Source organism: Schistocerca gregaria, chromosome 3 (assembly GCF_023897955.1).
Source record: "Schistocerca gregaria isolate iqSchGreg1 chromosome 3, iqSchGreg1.2, whole genome shotgun sequence".
Classification (NCBI taxonomy): Eukaryota; Metazoa; Arthropoda; class Insecta; order Orthoptera; family Acrididae; genus Schistocerca; species Schistocerca gregaria.
In genome coordinates, this window is record NC_064922.1 from 421,483,421 (window position 1) to 421,506,885 (window position 23,465).

Sequence of the window (23,465 nt, forward strand, 5' to 3'; positions counted from 1 at the left end):
AGCTCGTCCGTTGTGGTGCGCTACGTAGTACGCACCAACCATATCACTGTACTCACTCCAGGTGTATCGCTCCATTAGTAAACAGAGACAATGCACTACTACACTGGTGGACAGCAGTTGCCTACAACTGAAGACCGTAATACACCTCTAAATACTGAAGATCGTAATACGGCCTCTAACAATTGAAGAGCGTAATACGGCCTCCACCGGTTTAAATAATCCTCATAGGAAAAAATGACATTAGGGAAAAATATTTGTTTTGATGTCCCCTACAACCTCCCAGAGTTTGTCGGTTTAAATACTTTTCACCCTGTATAAACCGCGCCCGGGTGACGCGGAAAGCCTGTCGTTGTCGCAATATGGAAACAGTGATTTGTCTGACGTCCAAAAGGACATGATTATCGGCTTTCAGGGCAAGGGTGAAAGCATTTCCTAAACGGCTAAATTTGTGAACTGTTCGCGTGCCGCCATGTGCAAGGCAAAATTGCGCTCTTCAAAACCGGCGCGCAACTGTGGTGCATCGCGACCCATAGATGACACGGGAGACGACGGCTGCCGAGATGTGTGCGAGCGAACGGACTTGCAACTACTGAGCATCTGACCGCCCAGTTGCTAGAAGGGTCTATCGACATCGTTAACTCAACTACTCTCAGCGAACGTAGCTGCTTATGGGCCTCCGTAGCAGGCGCCTCGTTCGAGCAGCCGTGCTGACTGCTGTTCATCGGCGACGAGGCATGGGATTTTCACGCCAACACAGCAACTGGACGTCCACATAGTGGCGACCGCTGGCCTTTTCAGATGAATCACGTTTTCACTCCATCAGACAGATGGCCGTTGGCGTGAACGACGTGAAACTTCTGAAAGCAAACACCCTGTAACAGTCTTCGGAAGGGTCCAGGCTAGAGCGTATGGGCTTGGGAATGGATCAACGCTAGTATGCGTCTATTCTTGGGGACTATGCTCACTCCTACATGCAGTTTGCTTTTTCTCGGTACGACGGCACCTACGAGCAGGGCAATGAAAAGTGTCACACAGCTCGCAATGTACGTGCGTGGTCCAGATAGCGTTTACCATACATCCTGGTCACCAAACCCAATAGAGATTCTGTGAGACCAACTCGATCAGGTCGTTTGCGTCATGGATCCTCAACAGAGAAACCTAGTACACGTGGCTGCAGACCGCAGTCGACATGGGTCTCCTTCTCGGAACCTGCAGAACCTCATTGACTCTCTACTAGCACGTCTTAACAGCAGTCCGTGCAACGAAAGGTGGTATTCAGGCTTTTGACCGGTGGTTACGTGAACGTGACAGGACAGTGGATTAATTATTAAACATGAGCGGTAGTCATAAAGTCTTTATTATTTTTATATAATTATTTAATGTTCTTTTTTTGGTGGGGTGGTGAGCGGGGAGGGATCATCAATTTTTCGACTGGTGTAATACGGCTCCCGACGACTTCCTCTCCTGTGCCAACTAATTCATCACCTAGCAACACGTCCTCATTTATCCACGCGTGAAAAAATGAAAATGATCGTATGGCATTGTTAGCCGGTATGACACAGTCGGGTTCGACCGCCAAGTGCAACTCTCATTTCAGTTTGCGCCACACTGGGTGACCTGAGGCCGGTGATCTGGATGAAGACAACACAACACCCAGTCCCCGAGAGTAGAAAATCTCCAACCCGGTCGGGAATCGAACCCGGGCACTGTGCATGGGAAACAAGCGTGTTACCACCCAGCTTTTCTTTTTTTTTGCCTTTTTTTTCGTCGTTTGGTCGTTGTGGACGTCACATGACATCTGTTAAAGTTCGTTTTTTGATCCTTCCACTCAGTTTTCTATTACAGAGGCCAATCAGCTCTCTGATCGAACACGCTGAGCTATCGTGCCGGCAGCTAAGCAGTCCATGTGTGATTCACTGCCAAAAAATTCTGTGCTCCAAATGTAAAGTCTGATAGTTTCAACATCAAATTAAGGACATGTTTGATACTAGTACATTTCTTCTTGCCAAGATTGCCTTTTTTGCCTCTACTAGTCAGCTTTTCATGTACTCCTTGCTTCGTCCGTAGTTATTTTGCTTCCAAGGTAGCAGAATTCCATCACTTCATCTGCTTCCTGATCACCAGATTTGATGTTGAGCTTATCTGTAATCTCATGTCTTGGAGATGCGACAAGAAGTCGTACAGAAAGCATGCAACCAAATTACATAATTGGAACAGAACTGCACAAATGCTGATTAGGTCACTTAGTAAAATATCATCAGGTGATGCTTGAATTACTTTAATATTACACGTTTCGGGGTAACCTATCATCGTACATCAGATACATCGAGTTGATCTCCTGAACTGAAGTTATAAGTCATGCCTCTGACGGTTATGCATCCAACACACGACTTCAATACATCAACGGCCGCTGTGGCCGTGCGGTTCTAGGCCCTTCAGTCCGGAATCACTTGGATGCTACGGTCGCAGGTTCGAATCCTGCCTCGGGCATTGATGCGTGTGATGTCCTTAGGTTAGTTAGGTTTAAGTAGTTCTAAGTTCTAGGGGACTGATGATCTCAGATGTTAAGTCCAATAGTGCTCAGAGCCATTCGAACTATTCAGTTCATCTGTACATTTCTAATGATGAGTTATCCGGAAACACGTAAAATAAAGTCATTCGTTCACCAGCTGATGACGTTCCACTAAGTGACATATTCAAATTTTGTGCAGTACTGTTCTAATAGTAATTTCACAATTGCTATTTCTCATTACTTTTTTTTCTTCGGTTTGGCCTCAGTGCATAGTATGTGATTAAGATTGAACAGCAGAGACGAAAGACTACATCCTTGTCCTACACCCTTTCTAATCCGAACACTTGGTCCTTTGTCTTCCACTCTTCTTTTCGTCCGCTTGATTCTTGTACATGCTGCATTCGCCCGGTTTCCCTATAGTTCAGACCTATTTTTCGGAGAATTTCTAACGTCTTTCACCATTTTATATTATCGGACGATTTTTTGGCTTGAGAAATTACATGACAGTGTCTTAAATTTGCTTCTTCTTTTCATTATCAACTGAACTGTCAAAACTGGTTGTTTTAGCCTTCCTAAATCGAGGCTGATCGTCATCTCATAGGTGGTGACTTTTTTTCCGTTCTTATTTAATAATTTAACACTTATCACTTGATACTGCCCATAGAGACTGAAATCAGCCAGTCGTAGTAGACAAGGCGCTAATGAAAAGTGACGACATTTGACGACATTACAAATATCCCTTATAGTCTCTGTTCCTACTCTGCACTCATGTGCTAACAAAACATGCTGTGTTCGTCTCTGTCTGACCGAAATCATACAGCGTAATCCAGAAGACATTCAACTTTTCGCAGATGACCATATCTCCCTCACTGTACTGTTTACGTGTTTTTTGTGAGCCTCCAATTCGTTACAATTTTTGCTGATAACCAGCCGGGACAAGGCCCGCAGCCTTACCTGCCACGAATGCTCGGATTTCGTTTTGCCGCAGCTCCGCGCTGTTTCATGAGAGGCTCTTTCTGCTACCAGCGAAAAACATGCTATCCCGGTATGCTTCATCCAGCGTCCCTCTACATTGTGATCTATTACTGTCACATCAAACCCACAGCTCTTAATGCGTGGAGCTTCCTGGCAAATTAAAACTGTATCCCAGACCGGGACTCAAAATCGGGACATTGCCTTTCACAGAAAATGATCTTCCGTGAAGTTAGGAATGAAGGAGAGAGAGAAACTGCTGGAGTTGAATATATGAGGGTACGTCCTGAGTCGTGCTTGTACACCTCAGTCTGCAAGATTTCCTGCAAAAGGCAAAAGACCGGATTCGAGCTTTTATTTGCTAGGAACTTTCCAAAAATAGACTGTCCTGCAGAGTGAAAGATTTATTCCGGTACCATTTTTTGCGATCTAAAGCACATCATACTTAGCTCGTACAAAAGAAGATAAAACGTTATACAACTGATTTTTGTTCTTTTATATGTTTTTCTGATTTCTAAAACTTTGCTAAGAAGAGGCCGACGATTTTCTACCTACTGTTTTGTTCTTCTCTTACTCTCTCTCTTTTTAACCCACTATTTAAATTGATGTTCTGTTCATCAGACTTTACAATGTAAAATATCTCATACAGCCACTCTGTAGTAATCGCACTTAAATTTACGATTCGCGAGAATTCCTGTCCATATACAGACATACACGGGTTGGACAAAATACGGAAATACCTAAAAACACAATACGTTGCTGTGCCTAATGCAGTATAGAAACCACTTGGCATTCAAAACAGCTTCAATCCGTCTCGAAATGGATAAAAACAGGTCCTATAAAGTTTTCATATTGTATATCTGGTATGGCACTGTTGCTCGTTTAGCACCACCCACCCTCTCTAACACTGCACCAGGAATTCCGTCATCCGGCACAGCAACGATTGCGATCAAGAACACCAGCAAGTGTTAGTGCAGGACACAACTCATCGCGGATGGCTTTGATCTAAATGAAAGCTGGAAGCATGAATGGTCAACAAAAACATTGGGAACAAGAGCCCATCACCTTGATCCCACAAAGAAGCCAAAAGGTTTTGACCTACCGAGGAACCTTTGGTGCTGCCTCATCAGGTTAAGGTTCAAATGGTTCTAATGGCTCTGAGCACTATGGGACTTAACATCTGAGGTCATCAGTCCCCTAGAACTAACTAACCTAAGGACATCACACACATCCATGCCCGAAGCAGGATTCGAACCTGCCATCGTAGCGGTCGCGCGGATCCAGACTGAAGCCCCTGGAACCGCTCGGTCGCACCGGCCGGCCAACAGGTTAAGGACTGCGCATGGTTGTTGTAGGTACTTCAGGTACAAATGGGGCTGGATCTGTTCACCAATATGTGAATGTAACCAAGAAGAGCAGACAATTGAACATTTAGTCCAACGCTGTCCACTTCATTCATACCCTGGAATTCCCGATGACTTGTTCACTTTCACACCCAGATTAATTAACTGGTTGAAAAACACGGACTCTAAGGTTTAAGATATTGTACCATGGGATGGACCTGATCAGCCAAAATGATCACATAATCGTTGGCAGCAATGCTTCCTTTCAGAGGTAGCTGAATATCCATGGCGCCCGTGAGACGCCACAGTATGGTTTCCTACATCATCATCAAGCCCTCGCTATGTTTCGCTATTGGGACGTACACTCGGCCAAAAGTTGGAAACAGTGAGAAACGAGACTGATTTGGCCAAGTTCTTTGATTTTTCCGTACTCCTGTTTTTATGGCTTCAGCACCAAGTTATCCTGTTACGCGCTTTTACACCATTGATGACTGGTTTTGGAATTTCAGCTCGCCCTGAAATTTTCTGCATCTGGATCTCCTCCGTCCGTGTTGTTTTGGCACTGAGAGAGTTCGCAAGTGTGACATTCGGTTCTGCAGAGCCTTTCGCAGCTGTCGTCTTATTTTTCGTGCACGTTGTGAGTTAGTGGATGATGTTTTTCGGCTTTCCCTGTATGCGGTATAAATCTTCCACACGATGCCTCTTGAAACACCATACAATTTGGCTACACTGCTTACAGAAGCACCCACCGATGAGTATCAAAACTTTGCCCATGTTATAATTCGTTTCGGTGCGACATAATGCTCTCACAACCAAACTGAACACTGTTCTGGCCACGACTGACAGTTTTCAACTTACAGGGTGACAATTATTGAACTATATGAAAAAAACGTAAATTAGTTACAAACTCCGGCGTACACACACTTCTTTCAATATGTAAACATCACTACAGACATTCGGATTTAGCAGAACTAGACACGATTGTCTTAATGGGATTTCCGCGATCTTTCATTAAATAAATCGTTCATTAAAAAAATATGATCGCTATTTTTTATTTTCAATGACAGGTTTCAGGCTAGCTGCCCATCTTCAGATCATATATTGCAGTTACAGAGTAACTTGTCTGAACTGACAAGATACACTGTAACTAGCCTGAAATCGGTCATTGAAAACAAAAAATAGCGATCAAAGACTGAAATGCCATATTTTTATTGGGATTTAGGTTACGACATGTTCGATACGCGCGCCAACCTTGGCGATGATGTGGCGCACACAAATAGCTAAATTCTGCATGACCCGCTGAAGCATCGGAACATCGATGGTCTCGATGATCTCCTGGATGGCTGTTTTCAGCTCAGCAATGGTTTTGAGGTTATTGATGTACACCTTGTGTTTAACATAGCCCCACAAAAAAAGGAGTCACAAGTGTTCAGATTCAGAGAATATGGCGGCCTATCGAAGCCCATGCCAGTGGTCTCTGGGTATCCCAGAGCCAGAATGCGGTCCCCAGAGAGCACCTCCAGGATATCAAACACTCTTCTGCTTCGATGGAGGCGAGCTCCGTCTTGTATGAACCAATTCTTGTCGAAATCAGGGTCAGTTTGGATAATGGGGATGAAATCATCTCCCAAAGCCTTCACGTACCGTTCGGTGTGACCTTTCCCAAGGAATGTCGCACCGATTATTCCGTGACTGGAACTACCAAGAAACTCACGCAAAGGTTGGAAAACGATGTTGGTGTTTCGGAATCACCAGGAGAAGTAATTTTTTTCTTTGCATTTATTGTTCCTTCACATAATCAGAAACACTGACATTACTCGGATTATGCACCACATCTAGCATTGAACTATTACTACACTGATGCAACATATATCATCGAAATTAAACAAGTTTTACCAACAAAATATGCTTCGCGAATTACATACCTATCCCTTACTCCGTGGTCTATCGAGCACTGTTCGAGCGCTCCCTGACAATACTCAGCGGTTAGCTCTTTTCTCTCTTAGCACAAATACCGCAAGCTGTTACATTCAATTATTTCCATTTGCAACAGCCGCTGTGTTATTATACTGCCCTCATAAGCTACCTGAGAGCCAACAAAGAGTTGTGTACTGTGTCTAACTAAAACGCAGATACTAGAATCCTGGTGACGCGTGCTGTTGATTCGTTGACGTGTCTCCATAAACTCACGCTCTTCGGTATCAGAAACATCGGGAAACTTTGAGCGCTGGGTACAGGTGTGAGCTCGGAACCAAGCAGTCTGAAAGATTTGAGCCGTTGGTGGCTGCATCGAAAGAAAAATCTACCCGTTGATCTATGCCCTCTCTAGATGTCAATAGCGGATATTTCCGTGTACATCTACCACACAGATAAAACTGTGCGGCTGAAGTGTTTAAAAGCTTTAATTCTTCATCGATACGGACGATGTTATCTCGGAGGTACGCAACTGAAAAATATTTTATACTGTGTGGGTCGTAAACTTCCTCAGGCTAGAAGTGATTGATTATTCACACAACATATATGATCAACTCTGGAAGACATATTCAGTAATCAGATGTAGCCTATGTGGGAAAGAAATCAGATCTGTATCGGCTTAATGAAGTAAGCCCGCTCATGGCTAGTCAATAACCACTTTATCTAATCGTTAAATTTACGTATTTTAGTATTTTTGTTTTGTTTTAGTTTTCAACAACAACGATCAATTTGTGTTTCGTATGAGTGGAGAAAAAACAAAGAAACGAAATGTTTTCGCATAACTTTACGTGACATTATGCACGTGGGAAAGTGGTGAGACGGGTTATGTGTAGTTATCGGTTTTTCCATTCATGCTCATATTTCATTGGACAGTTTTAGATGTAACTGATTTCGCACTAACATTTCATAACGTGAAGTATATCCCGAAGTGGATATTCATGTTGTTTGAATAACCAGTGTTAGTGAAGTGATGCCTTAGGAAATTTGTTGTGATCTGGCACATACTCAAGTGTTTAAAGGCTGATTAAGTCGTTACGTAGTTTCTTCATTCGATTAGATGTTCAGTTTTGTTGAAATCGGGGGTCTTTTTGACTGTGTATTAACCCAACAAGGGACCCGATGGCGCAACTTAGTTAACAGTCTGTTGTAACTGTTTCAGTGTCAACGTTTCCAGCGTTTTGTCGATTATTTTCGAGAGAAACGCTGGGTGCGATGTGCCGCGGCCCGCCGATGAAATCAATCAGAGGCAGCCGCAAAAGCCCGACGCGCCGTGGTCGTCCATCTTGGCGGCGAGCGTGTGCACGACGTGGGCGGGGCTCGCTGGCGCCTGCGCAGTCGCCGCCCCCCTAGCAACAATGTTGACGACGGCACGATAAAAGGGCCGAGACTGCACCTTACAAAGCCGCCACGTGACGTGATTTCAAAAATGGCGTACACCAATAGCTGGATACCACCCGAAGCCACAGAAAGCTAAGTTTCAGCGCTGCGTGGGGTTTTACGACGCACAAAAGATTATTTCCGCGCTAATATAGCCCCTAACTCGCCATCTGTCAAAGTGAAGGCTGGATCGCGACATGTTTTTCTGTGGTTCGTGGCAGAATAATAAAGAAGAAAGATTGTTCCCCTTGATTGAAACGCTTGTGACAATCGTTTTGGTAAAATTTCTCACATTTGAAATCATAGTCGTTTTTGCCTTCATTTAGGGGAACACATTCGCCGTCAGAACAAACAAAATAACAATAGAATCATATGCGGAGTTTTGTAAAAGTGATTTTGCAATATTATTTAAGAAGTACCGGTACACGCTGTGTTAATTCTATTTTCGAACCTTTTGAAAGAAACTTCGCGGTGAAGGATAAGAGATGGAAACTATCTCTGTTCAGAAAAGACATATGTAAAATTGCACAGTTTACTTGTACAGTTCACTCCTTTTTGTACAGTTATCGCCGGCCGGAGTGGCCGAGCGGTTCTAGGCGCTTCAGTCTGGAACCGCGCGACCGCTACGGTCGCAGGTTCGAATTGTGCCTCGGGCATGGATGTGTGTGATGTCCTTAGGTTAGTTATGTTTAAGTAGTTCTAAGTTATAGGGGACTTATGACCTCAGATGTTAAAGTCCCATAGTGCTCAGATCCATTTGAACCATTTTTGTGTATTGTGTACCTCAGCTTTCAGGTTTGTTATAAACTTAATATTTGTACAGTCATAACTTGATGATTCTGCATACTGTGTACCTTAGCTTTCAGGTTTGTAATAAACGTAATATTATTTGAAATGAGCAGTAAAAAGCTATGATTTTTGACGGGAGAATGCTCAATGAGAGGCTACCGGAAAATTGCCGAGTTTCTTTGCCCGAACGTGTCCCAAAGAAGTGTTACGCAAGTACGTTAGAAAATCCAGCTATTGTAACGCTACAAAAAGAATAATAAAGGGCTTTAAAATTTGTATTATTTACCCAATTCGCAGAAGAGTTGAAATCCTTCAGGATGTCGCAGTTTGAAAGTAATAGTTTGCTTTCCTTTATCCGTTTTTCCTTTCTGACCAAAGGCATCATCCCCATAGGCAGACATACTAATTCACGGGTCGGCTGGAGTGGCGGTACGGTTCTAGGCGCTATAGTCTGGAACCGACCGACCGCTACGGTCGCAGGTTCGAATCCTGCCTCGGGCGTGGATGTGTGTGATGTCCTTAGGTCAGTTGGGTTTAATTAGTTCTAAGTTCTAGGCGACTGATGACCTCAGAAGTTAAGTCGCATAGTGCTCAGAGCCATTTGAACCAGTTTGAACTAATTCATGTTGCCGTTTGCTTGTCACTTTCCTCTCTCCGGTTAAATTAGTGATGCTTTTTCTATTTTCTAATTTCGGAATCAACAAAAAAAGAATATATCTCGTCACGTTGTGTGCCTTTTTTCCTGATGTATTTCAATCTTACGTTTCCTGGCACAAAGTACCTGTCCTCATGAAAATTCTCCATACATATAAGAGGGGATAAAGCTCTTTCCAGTGCTTCCTAGGGCTGCGATAAGAAATGGGTTTCACTTTTTACTTCCGCACGTACCTTTCGTAGTATTAACTTCTGTAAATACTTACAAGAGGACTTGTTGAAAAGTAATACCTCCGAATTTTTTATCTGAAAACTCAAAGCTTTTTAAATAAAACAAACGTTGTTTAATTTCTTCATCTTTGTTCTTCATGGCTACATATTTTCAGGCCTCTTCCGGTAGAGGGCTCCGGATTGCAGCGTTACATGGTCGTGTGTAACGTAACTATGTCGGTGGCTAAGAAACAGCATGCTGTTGGGTTGGTTGGGTTGTTTGGGAGAGGAGACCAGACAGCGAGGTCATCGGTCTCATCAGATTAGAGAAGGATGGGGAAGAATGTCGGCCGTGCCCTTTCAAAGTAACCATCCCGGATTTTGCCTGGAGCGATTTAGGGAAATCACGGAAAACCTAAATCAGGATGGCCGGACATGGGATTGAACCGCCGTCCTCCCGAATGCGAATGCGTGCTGTAACCGAGTTCCGAATTCGAAGAGTTCGCCCACATATGGAGCACCCTACCCTCTCTTTCAGCCTAACAATGCCGGAACAAACACGAGCGCCGTAACATCTGCAACAATCCGACGTCTTGGGTTCACCGTCATCGACCTTCCTCCGTACAGCCTCGACTTGGCCCCATCCGATTTACTCCTGTTTGCAAAACTTGCAGAACACCTTCGAGGACTTCACTTCGACAGTGACGAAGCGGTTGCCGGCAGGGGTGAGATTGTCGCTCTGTTGACAAAGTCTAACATTCTACAGTGACGGTGTCAACAAACTGGTCTCTCGCTGGGAGAAATATGTTCGTCACCGGGCCGGTTGCGTTGGGAAATAAATATGTAGACATGATGAATAAAGATGTGGAATGTTAATAATGTTTATTTTATTTAAAAAACTTTAAGAGATTTCGTATGAAAAATTCGTAGGTACTACTTTTCAGCACGCCCTCGTAATATAAGTAGCGAGTGTTTCTTACTGGCCGAGCGGAATGACCGCGAGGTTAGAGGCGCCATGTCACGGACTGCGCGGCTCCTTACGCCGGAGGTTCGAATCCTCCCTCGGACGTGGGTGTGTGTGTTGTTCTTAACATAAGTTAAATTAAGTAGTGTGTAAGTCTAGGGACGATGACCTCAGCAGTCTGGCCCCTTAGGAATTCACACACATTTGAACGTTTCTTACTGGTTTGCGAATGTTATCTTCACTATATGTGGATTTTCTTCCTTCCATATGCTTTTCACTTTCATGAAACGTTCAGCAAAGAACTTGTGTTCAGCACCTACATGCCAAGGAAACAACTAAATGCAACTACTCTTACGTCTCAGAAACCGCTCTCGGAGTAACACTCTAAACTGGACCGAGACTTGAACGGAACCTTGGCTTTTCGCGGGCTGCGTCCTTACCATATGGGCTATTCCGGCACGTATCATGACCATAGTCGAAACTTTATCTGCTACAGCCTGGTTCACGCTTTTTCAAGCTAATACTTAATTCTGAAAAGCAGAAGACCGGTCCGGGCAGAATTGAAAATGTGAGGTCGTGGGGCGTGGTTGCTCAGTCGGTAAGAGTATATCCCGCAAGAGGTAAGGTTTGAATTAGAGTCCAGGTCCGGTATACAGTTTTAATCTGCAAGGAAGATACAAAACATAGCAAACTCTACTATGAGCTAAAAGACATTAAACTGCTTGACAAAATAAATGAAGCGCCCAGAAGACCTTGTCAGATGTCAACGTAACTTTGCACACTTACACACCATCGGCGGCATGTAAAGGATTAAGAGTTCCAGTTGCCTGTGTCAGGTACAACGGTCACCAGAGGATGGTACATAAGCGGTGTAGACAGCGTCAGATGTTAATCAGAAGCCGGCCGTTGTGGCCGAGCGGTTCTAGGCGCTTCAGTCCGGAATCGCGCTGCTGCTACGGTCGCTGGTTCGAATCCTGCTTCAGGCATGGATGTGCGTGATGCCCTTAGGTTAGTTAGGTTTAAGTAGTTCTAAGTCTAGGGGACTCATGACCTCAGATGTTAAGTCCCATGGTGCTCAGAGCCATTTGGACCATTTTGTTAATCAGATGTTAAATGACAACTGCGAGGAACACGGAGATATTGCGGACTCGTGCGACACAGCGCTATAAGCATCTGACAGAGTTTGATAAGGGGCCTGACAGTGTGTCTCCATTTGGAGGCTGTTCTAATCATGCATTATCCGTATTTATGGGGCATTCGGCTGTGACAGCGGCTCGATGTTGGACTGCCTGGGAAAGCGAGGGCAGGCATACTTGTCGTTAAGGTTCTGTTTGACCACGTCTGACCACCAGAAGCAGGATTGCCGTAATGTGCACCAAGCATATCGTAAACCCTTCATATCTGACCAATCGCCCAAGAACCCCTCCAACATTCGCCTCACCCTGTACCACTGATCTGAGAGTAGAAGCAGCTGTATCTGGGAGTTACTATCCCACGCATAGGCTGCTGTTACCACCACAATAAAGAAGGCCGCTTTTGCAGTGATGCAGTGACTGGGAAACATGCACTGCTGAAGAGTGGCATCGCGTTGTTTCCAGGGATAAATCGCGGTCCTGAACTACCCCAGACGACCATCGTAGAAGAGGGTGTGGGACCCGGAGAGAGCTCCCATTCTTACACTGTTTTGGAGAGGCATAGCTCTGTTAACTCCGGGCGTTCTGGTGTAGATCACGGCTGGGAGATACTGAGGGAACTCTGACGATGAAATGGCACGTTTCGGACATCCTATGTCCTCATTAATTGTCTCTCATGCGTCAGTTCGTGGTGTCTTTTTTCAAGAGGACAATGCTTGTCCACATATGGCACATGCCTCTATGAATTTTATGCTTCATTCTGAGGTACTCCTGTGATCATCAACATCTGTCCACTTTAAAATATGAATGGGACCGCGAACAGGAAGAGCACACATCTACCTATACTAAAGCAGATTCTTCAACAAGCGTCTGAATCACACCAGGCGGCTGCTGGTATAGAAAATTTACTGGCACTATGTCTGATTTCATCCTCAGTGCGTGTGTCCTGTCTGTAGTAAAATCTACTGACGCTTCAGCATGGTCCAGACTCTTTTGGTCCATTATGGATAGGGGACATCGACTAGTTAAGTAACTGCCAGTGCCAATGAAATTCACCAACAACCATGTAACTTAAGATGTTACTTCATTTTATTTTGAAGCCTTCCAGTTTGAGCATTTCATTATGCCATGGCAACTTGTCATCAAGTTTTTGAATGAAGCACTAATGAAACGATTGAATTCACGATATCCAGTGATTTATAGCTGTATATCACATTTTAGTTCGTTTGGAGAGGTGCATATAGGGCCTGAAGATGGCGTAATGAAATGCTGAAACTGATAGCCTTCAAAATAAAATAAAATAATTTATTAAGTTACACGGCTGTTGGTGAATTTCATTCACATTGACCCTGAGGCTTGTCGGTGTTATAAAATATAGACTTCATGCTAACAACGTGTCTTTATTTATCTCCGTACATAGGGAGAAACGATCATCATAATAAAATAAGGGAAATTAGAGCTCGCACGGAAAGATATAGATGTTCGTTTTTTCCACGCGCTGTACTAGATTTGAATAATAGAGAGTTAGTGTGCCCTCTGCCCTCTGCCGGGCACTTAAATGTGATTTTCAGAGTATCTATGTAGATATAGATCCCTGGGACCCATACTGGTTCAGCAAATACACAATCGAAAACAATTCTATGAAAAGGTGTGAACGTTAAGAGTGCAAGTGGAATTCCACTCTTCAACACGAGGGAGGTAGAAGATGGATGGAAAGAGTACGCTGAAGGCCTCTACGAGAGACAAACAGTGCCTGATACGTGACTGAGGAAGAAATGGGAGTCGATATACAAGACATTCAGGATCCAGTGTTAACTTCAGAGGTTAATAGAGCCTTGGAAGGCTTATCGTCAAATAAGGCGAATGGCATGTATAACATTCCTTCGGAATCTATAAAATCATTAATGGTTTTGGGAACCAACGATTATTCAAGATGGTGTATATGGGTCCGGAGACTTACCAAGAAACTTGAAAAATGTCAACAGAATCCCGAAGATTTGCAAATGCAGTTAAGTGGGGAAATTGTCGTACATACAGCTTAACATTTAATGTTTCCTAGTTACATACGAATGGGATAGAAAATTGAGGATTTATTAGACAACGATCAGCTCAGCTTTAGGGTTGGTAAAGGTGCTAGAGAGGCAGTTCTGGTTTTGCGGTTGGTAATGGAAGCAGGAATTAAGATAAATGAAGACTCGTAGGATTTGTCAACCTAGAAAAAGAGTTCGACGACATAAAATGGTGCCAGACGTTCGAAATTCTCAGGGAACTAGGTGTAAACTATAGGCGAAGACGGTTAAAATACACTATGTCCAAGAATTAAGAGAGAAAATAAGAACGCAACACCAAGAACGAAATGTTCGGATTAAATAGGGTATAAAATAGGTCTATAGAATTTCGTCACTACTGTTCAATCTGTATAATGAAGAAGCAATGATGAAAATACACAAACATTCAGGAGCGGGATGAAGATTCATGTTGAAAGAATTTGAGTGATGAGATTCGCTAATGACATTGCTATCTTCCGTGCAAGAGAGGAGGAAATTCAGGAGCTGTTGAATGGAATGAAAAGTTTCATGATCACTCACTGTGGATTGAGAGAACATTGAAGAAAGACGTAAGCAATGAGGAGCAACAGATATGAGACTGGCGATAAATAGCATCAAGATTGGGGGTCACGAAGTACATGAAGTGAAGGAATTCTGGTACCTTGTGAGCAAAATTAAGCATGAAAAATGAAGCAAGGAAAACATAAGAAACGGACTAGCGCATGGAAACTGGGCGTTACTGACCAAAGGAAGTGCACATGTATCAAACACAGACCTCAATTTTAGGAATAAATTTCGGAGGGTGATCATTTGGAGAACAGAACTGTTTAGTAGTGAATCATGTACTACAGGAAAACCAGGAAAGAAGAGAATCGAAGCGTTTGAAATGCGGTACTATACAAGGATGTTTGAACTTATGTGACATGGGAAGAAATTGCGAGGTTCTCTCTCCGCAGATTCAGCGGGGAGAGGAACAGGAGCGAAAGATTGACAAGAAGGATAGAATGATAGGACACGTGTTAAGACATCAAGGATTGACTTCCATGTTACCTGACGAAGCTGTAGAGGACAAAAAATTGGAGGAGATGACAGGGATTGGAATACAATCAATGAATAATTTAGGACGTCGAGCGCAAGTGCTACTCTGAAATGAAGAGCTCGGTGCAGCAGAGAGATTCGTGACACACAACTCGGAAGACTGATGATAAAAAAAAATGGTCATGAACGTCTTCATTTTAGTGTGACTCTTATAGTCGCATAGCTTTCACAAACACGAATGTTAATTGCTCTGTGAACTGGGTAGAGGCATGATATGTATGGTGGTCAAAATAATTGGAGGAGTTTTAGCGAAGACCTCGATGTGATCTTGGCGGCAGCAGTCATCGTCCTATATCTTAGATCTAAAGATGGCCTAATGCGGCTGATCCTGGCAGTTACAGTTAAATATTTAAAAAAAAAGAAACCCTTGATCTGGGCTGTTTGGTTCATATAGCTGTAGGAAGAGCTAATGCCTCATACAACGTGCTGTGGTTTGGGCCAGCTTGAAGCACAACCACTCAGTAGCACCGTAGGATGAAAACAGCAGTTCTGCCAACTTTTTCACATCAGCAAGACATGTGACAAGTGTGTGGATCGTTACTTAAGTACTGGAGATGAGTCGATATTCTCGTTGTTCAAGAAGACATGGTGCAGTGCCTCAACAATACGATTACCGGATTACCGAAATCTGTGACACAGTGAGTCACTGTAATGAAACTGGTTTGGCGGGCGTATCGTGAAGCAGCAAGTGCCATAGTAGTGTTCTGTAGCGCAAGCTCTTCACTGTCAACTTAAATTCAAAGAGCGAATTTGATGGAATTCGGCTGTCAATTGAGGAAATATAATCATGTCCGACCGTTGCCTCTTGCTCACACCTGACTGTAATAGATGCCAGAATGTATCTCACCAGTACCGAGCTTTGTAAATGACAACGGGACGCAGAATTCAATCACAGTTGCCTGTGTGAAAGTGGCCCACGGTCCATCTCATCAGAAACAAGGCACTGTAGTGTCGCCGACATTGGACGGAAAATCTTAGTTGATGGAGGCAGATCGGAAGTAGCCGGGTGTTGTTTTCCAACCGTATTTTAGCATTATATCTATTTGTTGTGGTGATAGGTTGACAACTCGTGCTTAGATCAGCATAGACGGTCGTACGAATTTCAGTGTTGTCCGAAATAGTGTATAGACGACTCCAAGTTTCAGCAATGAATTCCTAGATCACTTTGTACCGCACACTGAGCTCTCGGCGATTCACTGCTTCGAAGTGGACATTACATAAGCGCATCTTTCGAATGTTATCCCGAGCATATTTCATAGTTTTCAATTATAATAACCATAGCCCATTGGGAATCCGCTTCACAGATCACAGATGTATTTCAGCTAGATCAGTATGCTCTCAACTGTTCCTATACTGGACATTAATTTGCTTGTGGAATGTCGAAAAGTCCCTCAGCAACACATCAGTAATGTGCAATCTGGAATATACAGATTCATTGTTTGACCTCACATCCAGTGTGAGGGCAATACTTTGCCTCTTTCCGAAATTTTCCTGTCATATCATGAGTCATATGGATAAGATTCACCAAGCGTCGCCATACTACATTATACTACACTTACGTGTAAGTTAACGGTTTAATTTATACAGTTGTGCTAATTAGACGTATGTGAAGTTTTCAATAAGAAGCTTATACGGTTCTTTTACCTGTTTTTCCAACACTGAGGATGCTGTCTGCCATAACATCGTGACGGTGTGCCGTACTCTTTAGATCCAAATCCGGCGGTTCCTTTCTCTCCCAAATACCGATTTGCGTACGTCCATCTACATCCGTCACGCAGGAGGCAGCAGCTACTTGCTCTGTGAACAGAGATTACCTTATTTACCCACAAAGATATAAATAATATGCGATAATTAATCTTGCAGAAGGCCACAGTAAGACATTTTGCTATATCAGTCCACACTGTTCAGCAAACTCTAAGGGTGAAAGTAACTTTCGTTAAATGTGTCACTTCCAAGTAACAAAATTCGGTGAAACTAGGACTATACAGGACGTTCGGAAATTCCCGTTGCAAACTTCTAGGACCTGAAGGGGGGAGTGAGTACATAATACATCGACGTTGTCGCCAGTGGTCGGCGGAAGGTGCACGTACCCGTCGACCTGGGACCGGACCGCAGCTACGCACGGATGCACGCCAAGACCGTAGGATCCTACGCAGTGCCGTAGGGGACCGCACCGCCACTTCCCAGCAAATTAGGGACACTGTTGCTCCTGGGGTATCGGCGAGGACCATTCGCAACCGTCTCCATGAAGCTGGGCTACGGTCCCGCACACCGTTAGGCCGTCTTCCGCTCACGCCCCAACATCGTGCAGCCCGCCTCCAGTGGTGTCGCGACAGGCGTGAATGGAGGGACGAATGGAGACGTGTCGTCTTCAGCGATGAGAGTCGCTTCTGCCTTGGTGCCAATGATGGTCGTATGCGTGTTTGGCGCCGTGCAGGTGAGCGCCACAATCAGGACTGCATACGACCGAGGCACACAGGGCCAACACCCGGCATCATGGTGTGGGAGCGATCACCTACACTGGCCGTACACCTCTGGTGATCGTCGAGGGGACACTGAATAGTGCACGGTACATCCAAACCGTCATCGAACCCATCGTTCTACCATTCCTAGACCGGCAAGGGAACTTGCTGTTCCAACAGGACAATGCACGTCCGCATGTATCCCGTGCCACCCAACGTGCTGTAGAAGGTGTAAGTCAACTACCCTGGCCAGCAAGATCTCCGGATCTGTCCCCTATTGAGCACGTTTGGAACTGGATGAAGCGTCGTCTCACGCGGTCTGCACGTCCAGCACGAACGCTGGTCAAACTGAGGCGCCAGGTGGAAATGGCATGGCAAGCCGTTCCACAGGACTACATCCAGAATCTCTACGATCGTCTCCATGGGAGAATAGCAGCCTGCATTGCTGCGAAAGGGGGATATACACTGTACTAGTGCCGTCATTGTGCATGCTCTGTTGCCTGTGTCTATGTGCCTGTGGTTCTGTCAGTGTGATCATGTGATGTATCTGACCCCAGGAATGTGTCAATAAAGTTTCCCCTTCCTGGGACAATGAATTCACGGTGTTCTTATTTCAATTTCCAGGAGTATATTTTGAATAGGACCCCATACCGCAAACGTACCGTTTCCGTGCTATGTCGGTTTCGATTAAGATGTTTAACTCATCTACTTCTGCTTGAAGAAATGAATTAGGCGTGATGCAGTACAATTATTAGCCAAGAGGTGTGGCCGAGCGGTTCTAGGCGCTTCGGACTGGAACCGCGCGACCGCAACGGTCGCAGGTTCGAATCCTGCCTCGGGCATGGATGTGTGTGATGTCCTTAGGTTAGTTAGGTTTACGTAGTTCTAAGTTCTAGGGCACTGATGACCTCAGATGTTAAGTCCCATAGTGCTCAGATCTATTTGAACAATTCTGAACAATTATTAGGTAAAAATTTGAAAGGAAACATAACGAAATATCCATTTATGACTTAAGCACATTGGTTTGTATTAAAATTTAAAACAGTGCGTGTTTACATTATTCCAAAATAAAACGAACTGACCATACCGTACATACAGAACAGAACTAATGCATTACAACAGCGGTTCCATGTGGCGACCACCGAGATTGTTACAGACATTGTACCTACGGAGCATGTCCTGGCACACACTCTCCAGTTCCCCTGGTGTCTGTTCAGTTTCTAGCGCAGCGGCCAGACTCGTGCCAGCAGATCTTCCTCTGTCTGTACAGGATTCTCGTAAACCTCTCCTCAAGGCAGACATTAAATGACATCATGGGACAGTCTTACGTAGCACACGCCATCCTGGCTACCCTGTTTCGTACCAGGACAAACAACTATGAGACTTTTCTCTTTCTCTCAGCAGACATGGACTTGTTACACATCTGAACTGAAATCACCGTAGAAAGGATAAGAGTACATTTACGGACAAGGGTTCCTGTTCAAAATATTACATACTCTCTCCACTCTAAAAGTTCTAGAAGTCTGTAACGGGAATTTCCAGGCATCTTGTATTTGGGGAGAGCTCCTACAGTATAGAATAGAAGAGAAATGAAAGAAATTCGTAGTGAAACGAACGTACATAACAGTTTTGTACAAGGACGATAATTACGTTGAAGTCGCCGCCAAATAGCTCGTCAATTTGCCGCACAAGGGCTGAGTTGACGCAGCTTGCCAGCAGCGCTCGGCGGACCGGACGGTCATCCATCCAAGTGGTAGCCGAATCCGACAGCACTTAACTTCGATGATCTGAGAGCAACCGGTGTTACCTCTGTGGCAGGGCCGTTGGCGGTCATTAAAAAGAGGCGGGACAGGATTCTCAACACGGTGTGCCATCTCCACGGACAGCAATGCATGCCCTGCAGTGTGCTTCCCTGCTGGCCACAAGGTTTTTAAGGAGCTCTTACGGTAGGGCGTTTCAGTTCTCCACCAGCGCAGCTGTAAGCTGTTGTACGGTCCTGGTGGAAGTGGTTGTGTTGCGGTACCCTCTTTGAATCCCTTCTAAGTCCGCAGCTCGTGGTCGTGCGGTAGCGTTCTAGTTTCCCACGTCCGGGTTCCCGGGTTCGATTCCCGGCGGGGTCAGGGATTTTCTCTGCCTCGTGATAACTGGGTGTTGTGTGATGTCCTTAGGTTAGTTAGGTTTAAGTAGTTCTAAGTTCTAGGGGACTGATGACCTTAGATGTTAAGTCCCATAGTGCTCAGAGCCCCCCCCCCCCCACTTGTAACTAGAAGAAGGATAGGAAATAACTAATATCTCTTGTGAATTTCGTACATGATGTAGGCGAGTACTGGACTCATTTAAAGTCTGAATCGCAGTTATTCGCTAATGCATAATATAATTATCTGACACAATGAAATAAAGCTATGCCCACGTTTTGAAGTAAAACAGTATGCAAAATAGAGTATCCCTTTAGGCGACACTCACGCGGGTTGCCCCCATTAGTCTTCACAGTTTCTAGAGAGCTTCTTTGTTATTAATAATCAATAAAACAAATTAATAGATAGTTGACACTCTAGGGGAAACACAAGTGGTTACTGCATGGATTTCCATACTAATAAGTTGTTTGAACTTAAGTGCAGCCTCGTTTTCTTTGTGTGAAAACCGCCACTAATACGTAGTATAGCTCGAGTAGTAACGGTGAAGAATGAGAACGAAAACTATGGTAAATGGAGCACAGTCTTTCTGTCAGATGAAGTGGCGAACACTGTTAGCAAGAAATATCACTTTGTCCTCAATAAGAGTCACTGTGCTCTATCTAGAAATCATGGGAACAACGAAATAGTTTGATATTACTCTAATATGCTCAATGTCGCCTCCATGCTTTTCTACACGAATCAGGCAGGAGAGAATTTGAGGTATTTTGGTCACTTCCCTTTAGGTAAATCTTTTATTCTCGGAACTCATGGAAGAGTTTTGCTATTTGGGGAGCAAAATAACTGATGATGGTCGAAGTAGAGAGGATATAAAATGTAAACTGGCAATGGCAAGGAAAGCGTTTCTGAAAAAGAGAAATTTGTTAACATCGAGTATTGATTAAAGAGTCAGGAAGTCGTTTCTGAAAGTATTTGTATGGAGTGTAGCCATGTATGGAAGTGAAACATGGACGATAAGTAGTTTAGACAAGAAGAGAATAGAAGCTTTCGAAATGTGGTGCTACAGAAGAATGCTGAAGATTAGACGGGTAGATCACATAACTAATGAGGAAGTATTGAATAGAACTGGGGAGAAGAGGAGTTTGTGGCATAACTTGACTAGAAGAAGAGATCGGCTGGTAGGACATGTTCTGAGGCATCAAGGGATCACCAATTTAGTTTTGGAGGGCAACATGGAGGGTAAAAATCGTAGAGGGAGGCCAAGAGATGAATACACTAAGCAGATTCAGAAGGATGTAGGCTGCCGTAGGTACTGGGAGATGAAGAGGCTTGCACAGGATAGAGTAGCATGCAGAGCTGCATCAAACCAGTCTCAGGACTGAAGACCACAAGAACAACAACAACAACAACAATGGAAAAAGAATCTTTTCTGTTTTTTTATTGTTTATCACTAGTCTTTGCTTTATACTGTTTGTTCTTATTTTATTCGAAATAGTTCTATTCCAAATATCGAACTTCTTTCTGGAAATATACATTTTATTGACGTTATTTTTATCGTGCTGTTGCACTGATAGCACGTATTTTATTTGACATTCTCATCGTTTGTTGATCCCTCTCACATGCATTTTGGTTTCATTTCACTTTTGTTGCGGATAATACTGGCGTAGTTTGTCTGAGATACTAGCCTGTTAATCAGCTGAATAACCAGTTTTCATTAAAGGGGTTACAGCTCAACGCACCCTAGCTGAGTCCCACCTTATGGAAAATCTTCTGTCTGCTGCATCGCACGACCTACTGAATGTGTGTTGCATACGGGAATTCATAAGAATGTCAATATTATGAAAATATCGCTACATCTATGATCGGTCCTCTACTGAATGTCTGTACTAAAAATGAGTCGTAACAATGCGACGATCGCCGCAGTTCCTTTGAGACAAGAGCTTTCTGTAGGCGATCCGTAGTCCCCGTCCGCGACTTGTGAAAAATTCGTAACTTTTTTCTTGTGAGTGCAGTTCCTTTTTTTTTTAGTTGTTATGAATTTTTCTAGTAATGAAAGGAGGCGGTACTCTATCACCGGCAAATTGTCTACTTCTCTCAAACAACATCAAGGTCTGTCGAACTTAAAGCCCTTGCTCAACAGACGGATCAGCTTCTGCAGTGAATTACGCATCCGCTCCACAAGGCAGTGTGGGGAAGTTAGGTCTTCAGCTGAATACACTGGAACTCGGTCGTCTCTACTCTTCTTGTCGGCCAAATGTCTCGCTATGAAAACTTCTTCCGCTGTCAGGTATTGAACCCGATAGCGACGGAAAGACACTGTTGATAACACATTAAAGTCGCACTCGGGAGGAACCAGTCTGAAGTCCCCGACCGGCCTTCCAGAATTGGATTGTCTGTAATTTCTATAAATCAGTTGCGACGAATATCAACACGGTTCCTTTAAAGTAGCCACGCCCAATTTCCTCCCCCATCCTTCTCCAGCCTCAGCCCGTGCTTCATCCCAAACAACCCCGTTGTCTACATGACGTTAAACCGTCCTCCAATCAGCAAGATGGGCGTCACCACGTGAATCTCTACATTACCGGAAGCCATCAGCTGTGTTAATAAAAGAAACATCCGGGAAGCAAATCTTAGCGCAGAAGCCGCCGTCGGTAAGGGAAGTCAATAATCTGCAAGTGACTTCCATGAATTTTACTGAAGGAGTTGTGCGCCCTCGACTGTTCAAAACTGAAACCCCGACTCCACCTAGGTGACAGAACAACGAGTGCGCACTGGAAGTAGCGGGACGCGAGGGAACTCCAGCGACGTACTGAAGACACGCCTCTCGGGAAAATGACTTTGCCTTGATTGGAGACAAGCCAAAACAAAGAAGTTGCTGAAGCAGAAAAAGAAGGGGGCATGACTCGACTTCCTAATTGATTACGTCAGGATATCCTCCAACATGGTCATACGGCGTAAGTTAAAAAGGTTGCGTCGGCCGTCTGACAAGGGCAGCGCCCTCCTTAAACTGCCAATTACTATTGTGAAAAAACAGTCTGCTGGAACGGCTAGTTGCTGGCTTCGTCTATCACCGTTCAAATGAGACAACGAGACAGTTTAAAATGTACCATCCGCGATCGGAGAACTGAAGCAAGCACTGCTGCAGGAGAGCATACATTACCCTGTGATGCTGCAATAGCTACCGCTTCTACGGAATGGCCTTTGCACTTTTTACTACACATTACGAAACGGTATAAATGATGTTTTCGGCAGTAAAAACAGTAGAATTGAGAATATAGGAAAGTCATTTTATGCATAGTAGAGCGGAGATGTGAATACCATTACCTGTATACGGAAATAGCTCTTGGGTATTGTAAAGACTTCTGCACAAGCGATAAGTACACTTCTAACACCACAACCGGTGACAGTGACGAGGACATAGAAATGCCTACTGTATTTCTTTCTTGTGAGACATACACTCCTGGAAATTGAAATAAGAACACCGTGAATTCATTATCCCAGGAACGGGAAACTTTATTGACACATTCCTGGGGTCAGATACATCACATGATCACACTGACAGAACCACAGGCACACAGACACAGGCAACAGAGCATGCACAATGTCGGCACTAGTACAGTGTATATCCACCTTTCGCAGCAATGCAGGCTGCTATTCTCCCATGGAGACGATCGTAGAGATGCTGGATGTAGTCCTGTGGAACGGCTTGCCATGCCATTTCCACCTGGCGCCTCAGTTGGACCAGCGTTCGTGCTGGACGTGCAGACCGCGTGAGACGACGCTTCATCCAGTCCCAA

At 44.3% G+C, this 23,465-nt stretch overlaps 1 protein-coding gene across 1 annotated transcript in view; it reads right to left on the bottom strand.

Annotated features, from left to right (window-relative positions):
- Positions 1-23,465, bottom strand: part of LOC126355400 (uncharacterized) — a 145,734-nt gene that overhangs the window by 33,360 nt on the left and 88,909 nt on the right. Inside the window, exon 3 of the mRNA XM_050005697.1 lies at positions 16,719-16,871. Within this exon, the coding sequence (XP_049861654.1) occupies positions 16,719-16,871 (153 nt within the window). The remainder of the gene's footprint in view (positions 1-16,718; positions 16,872-23,465) is intronic.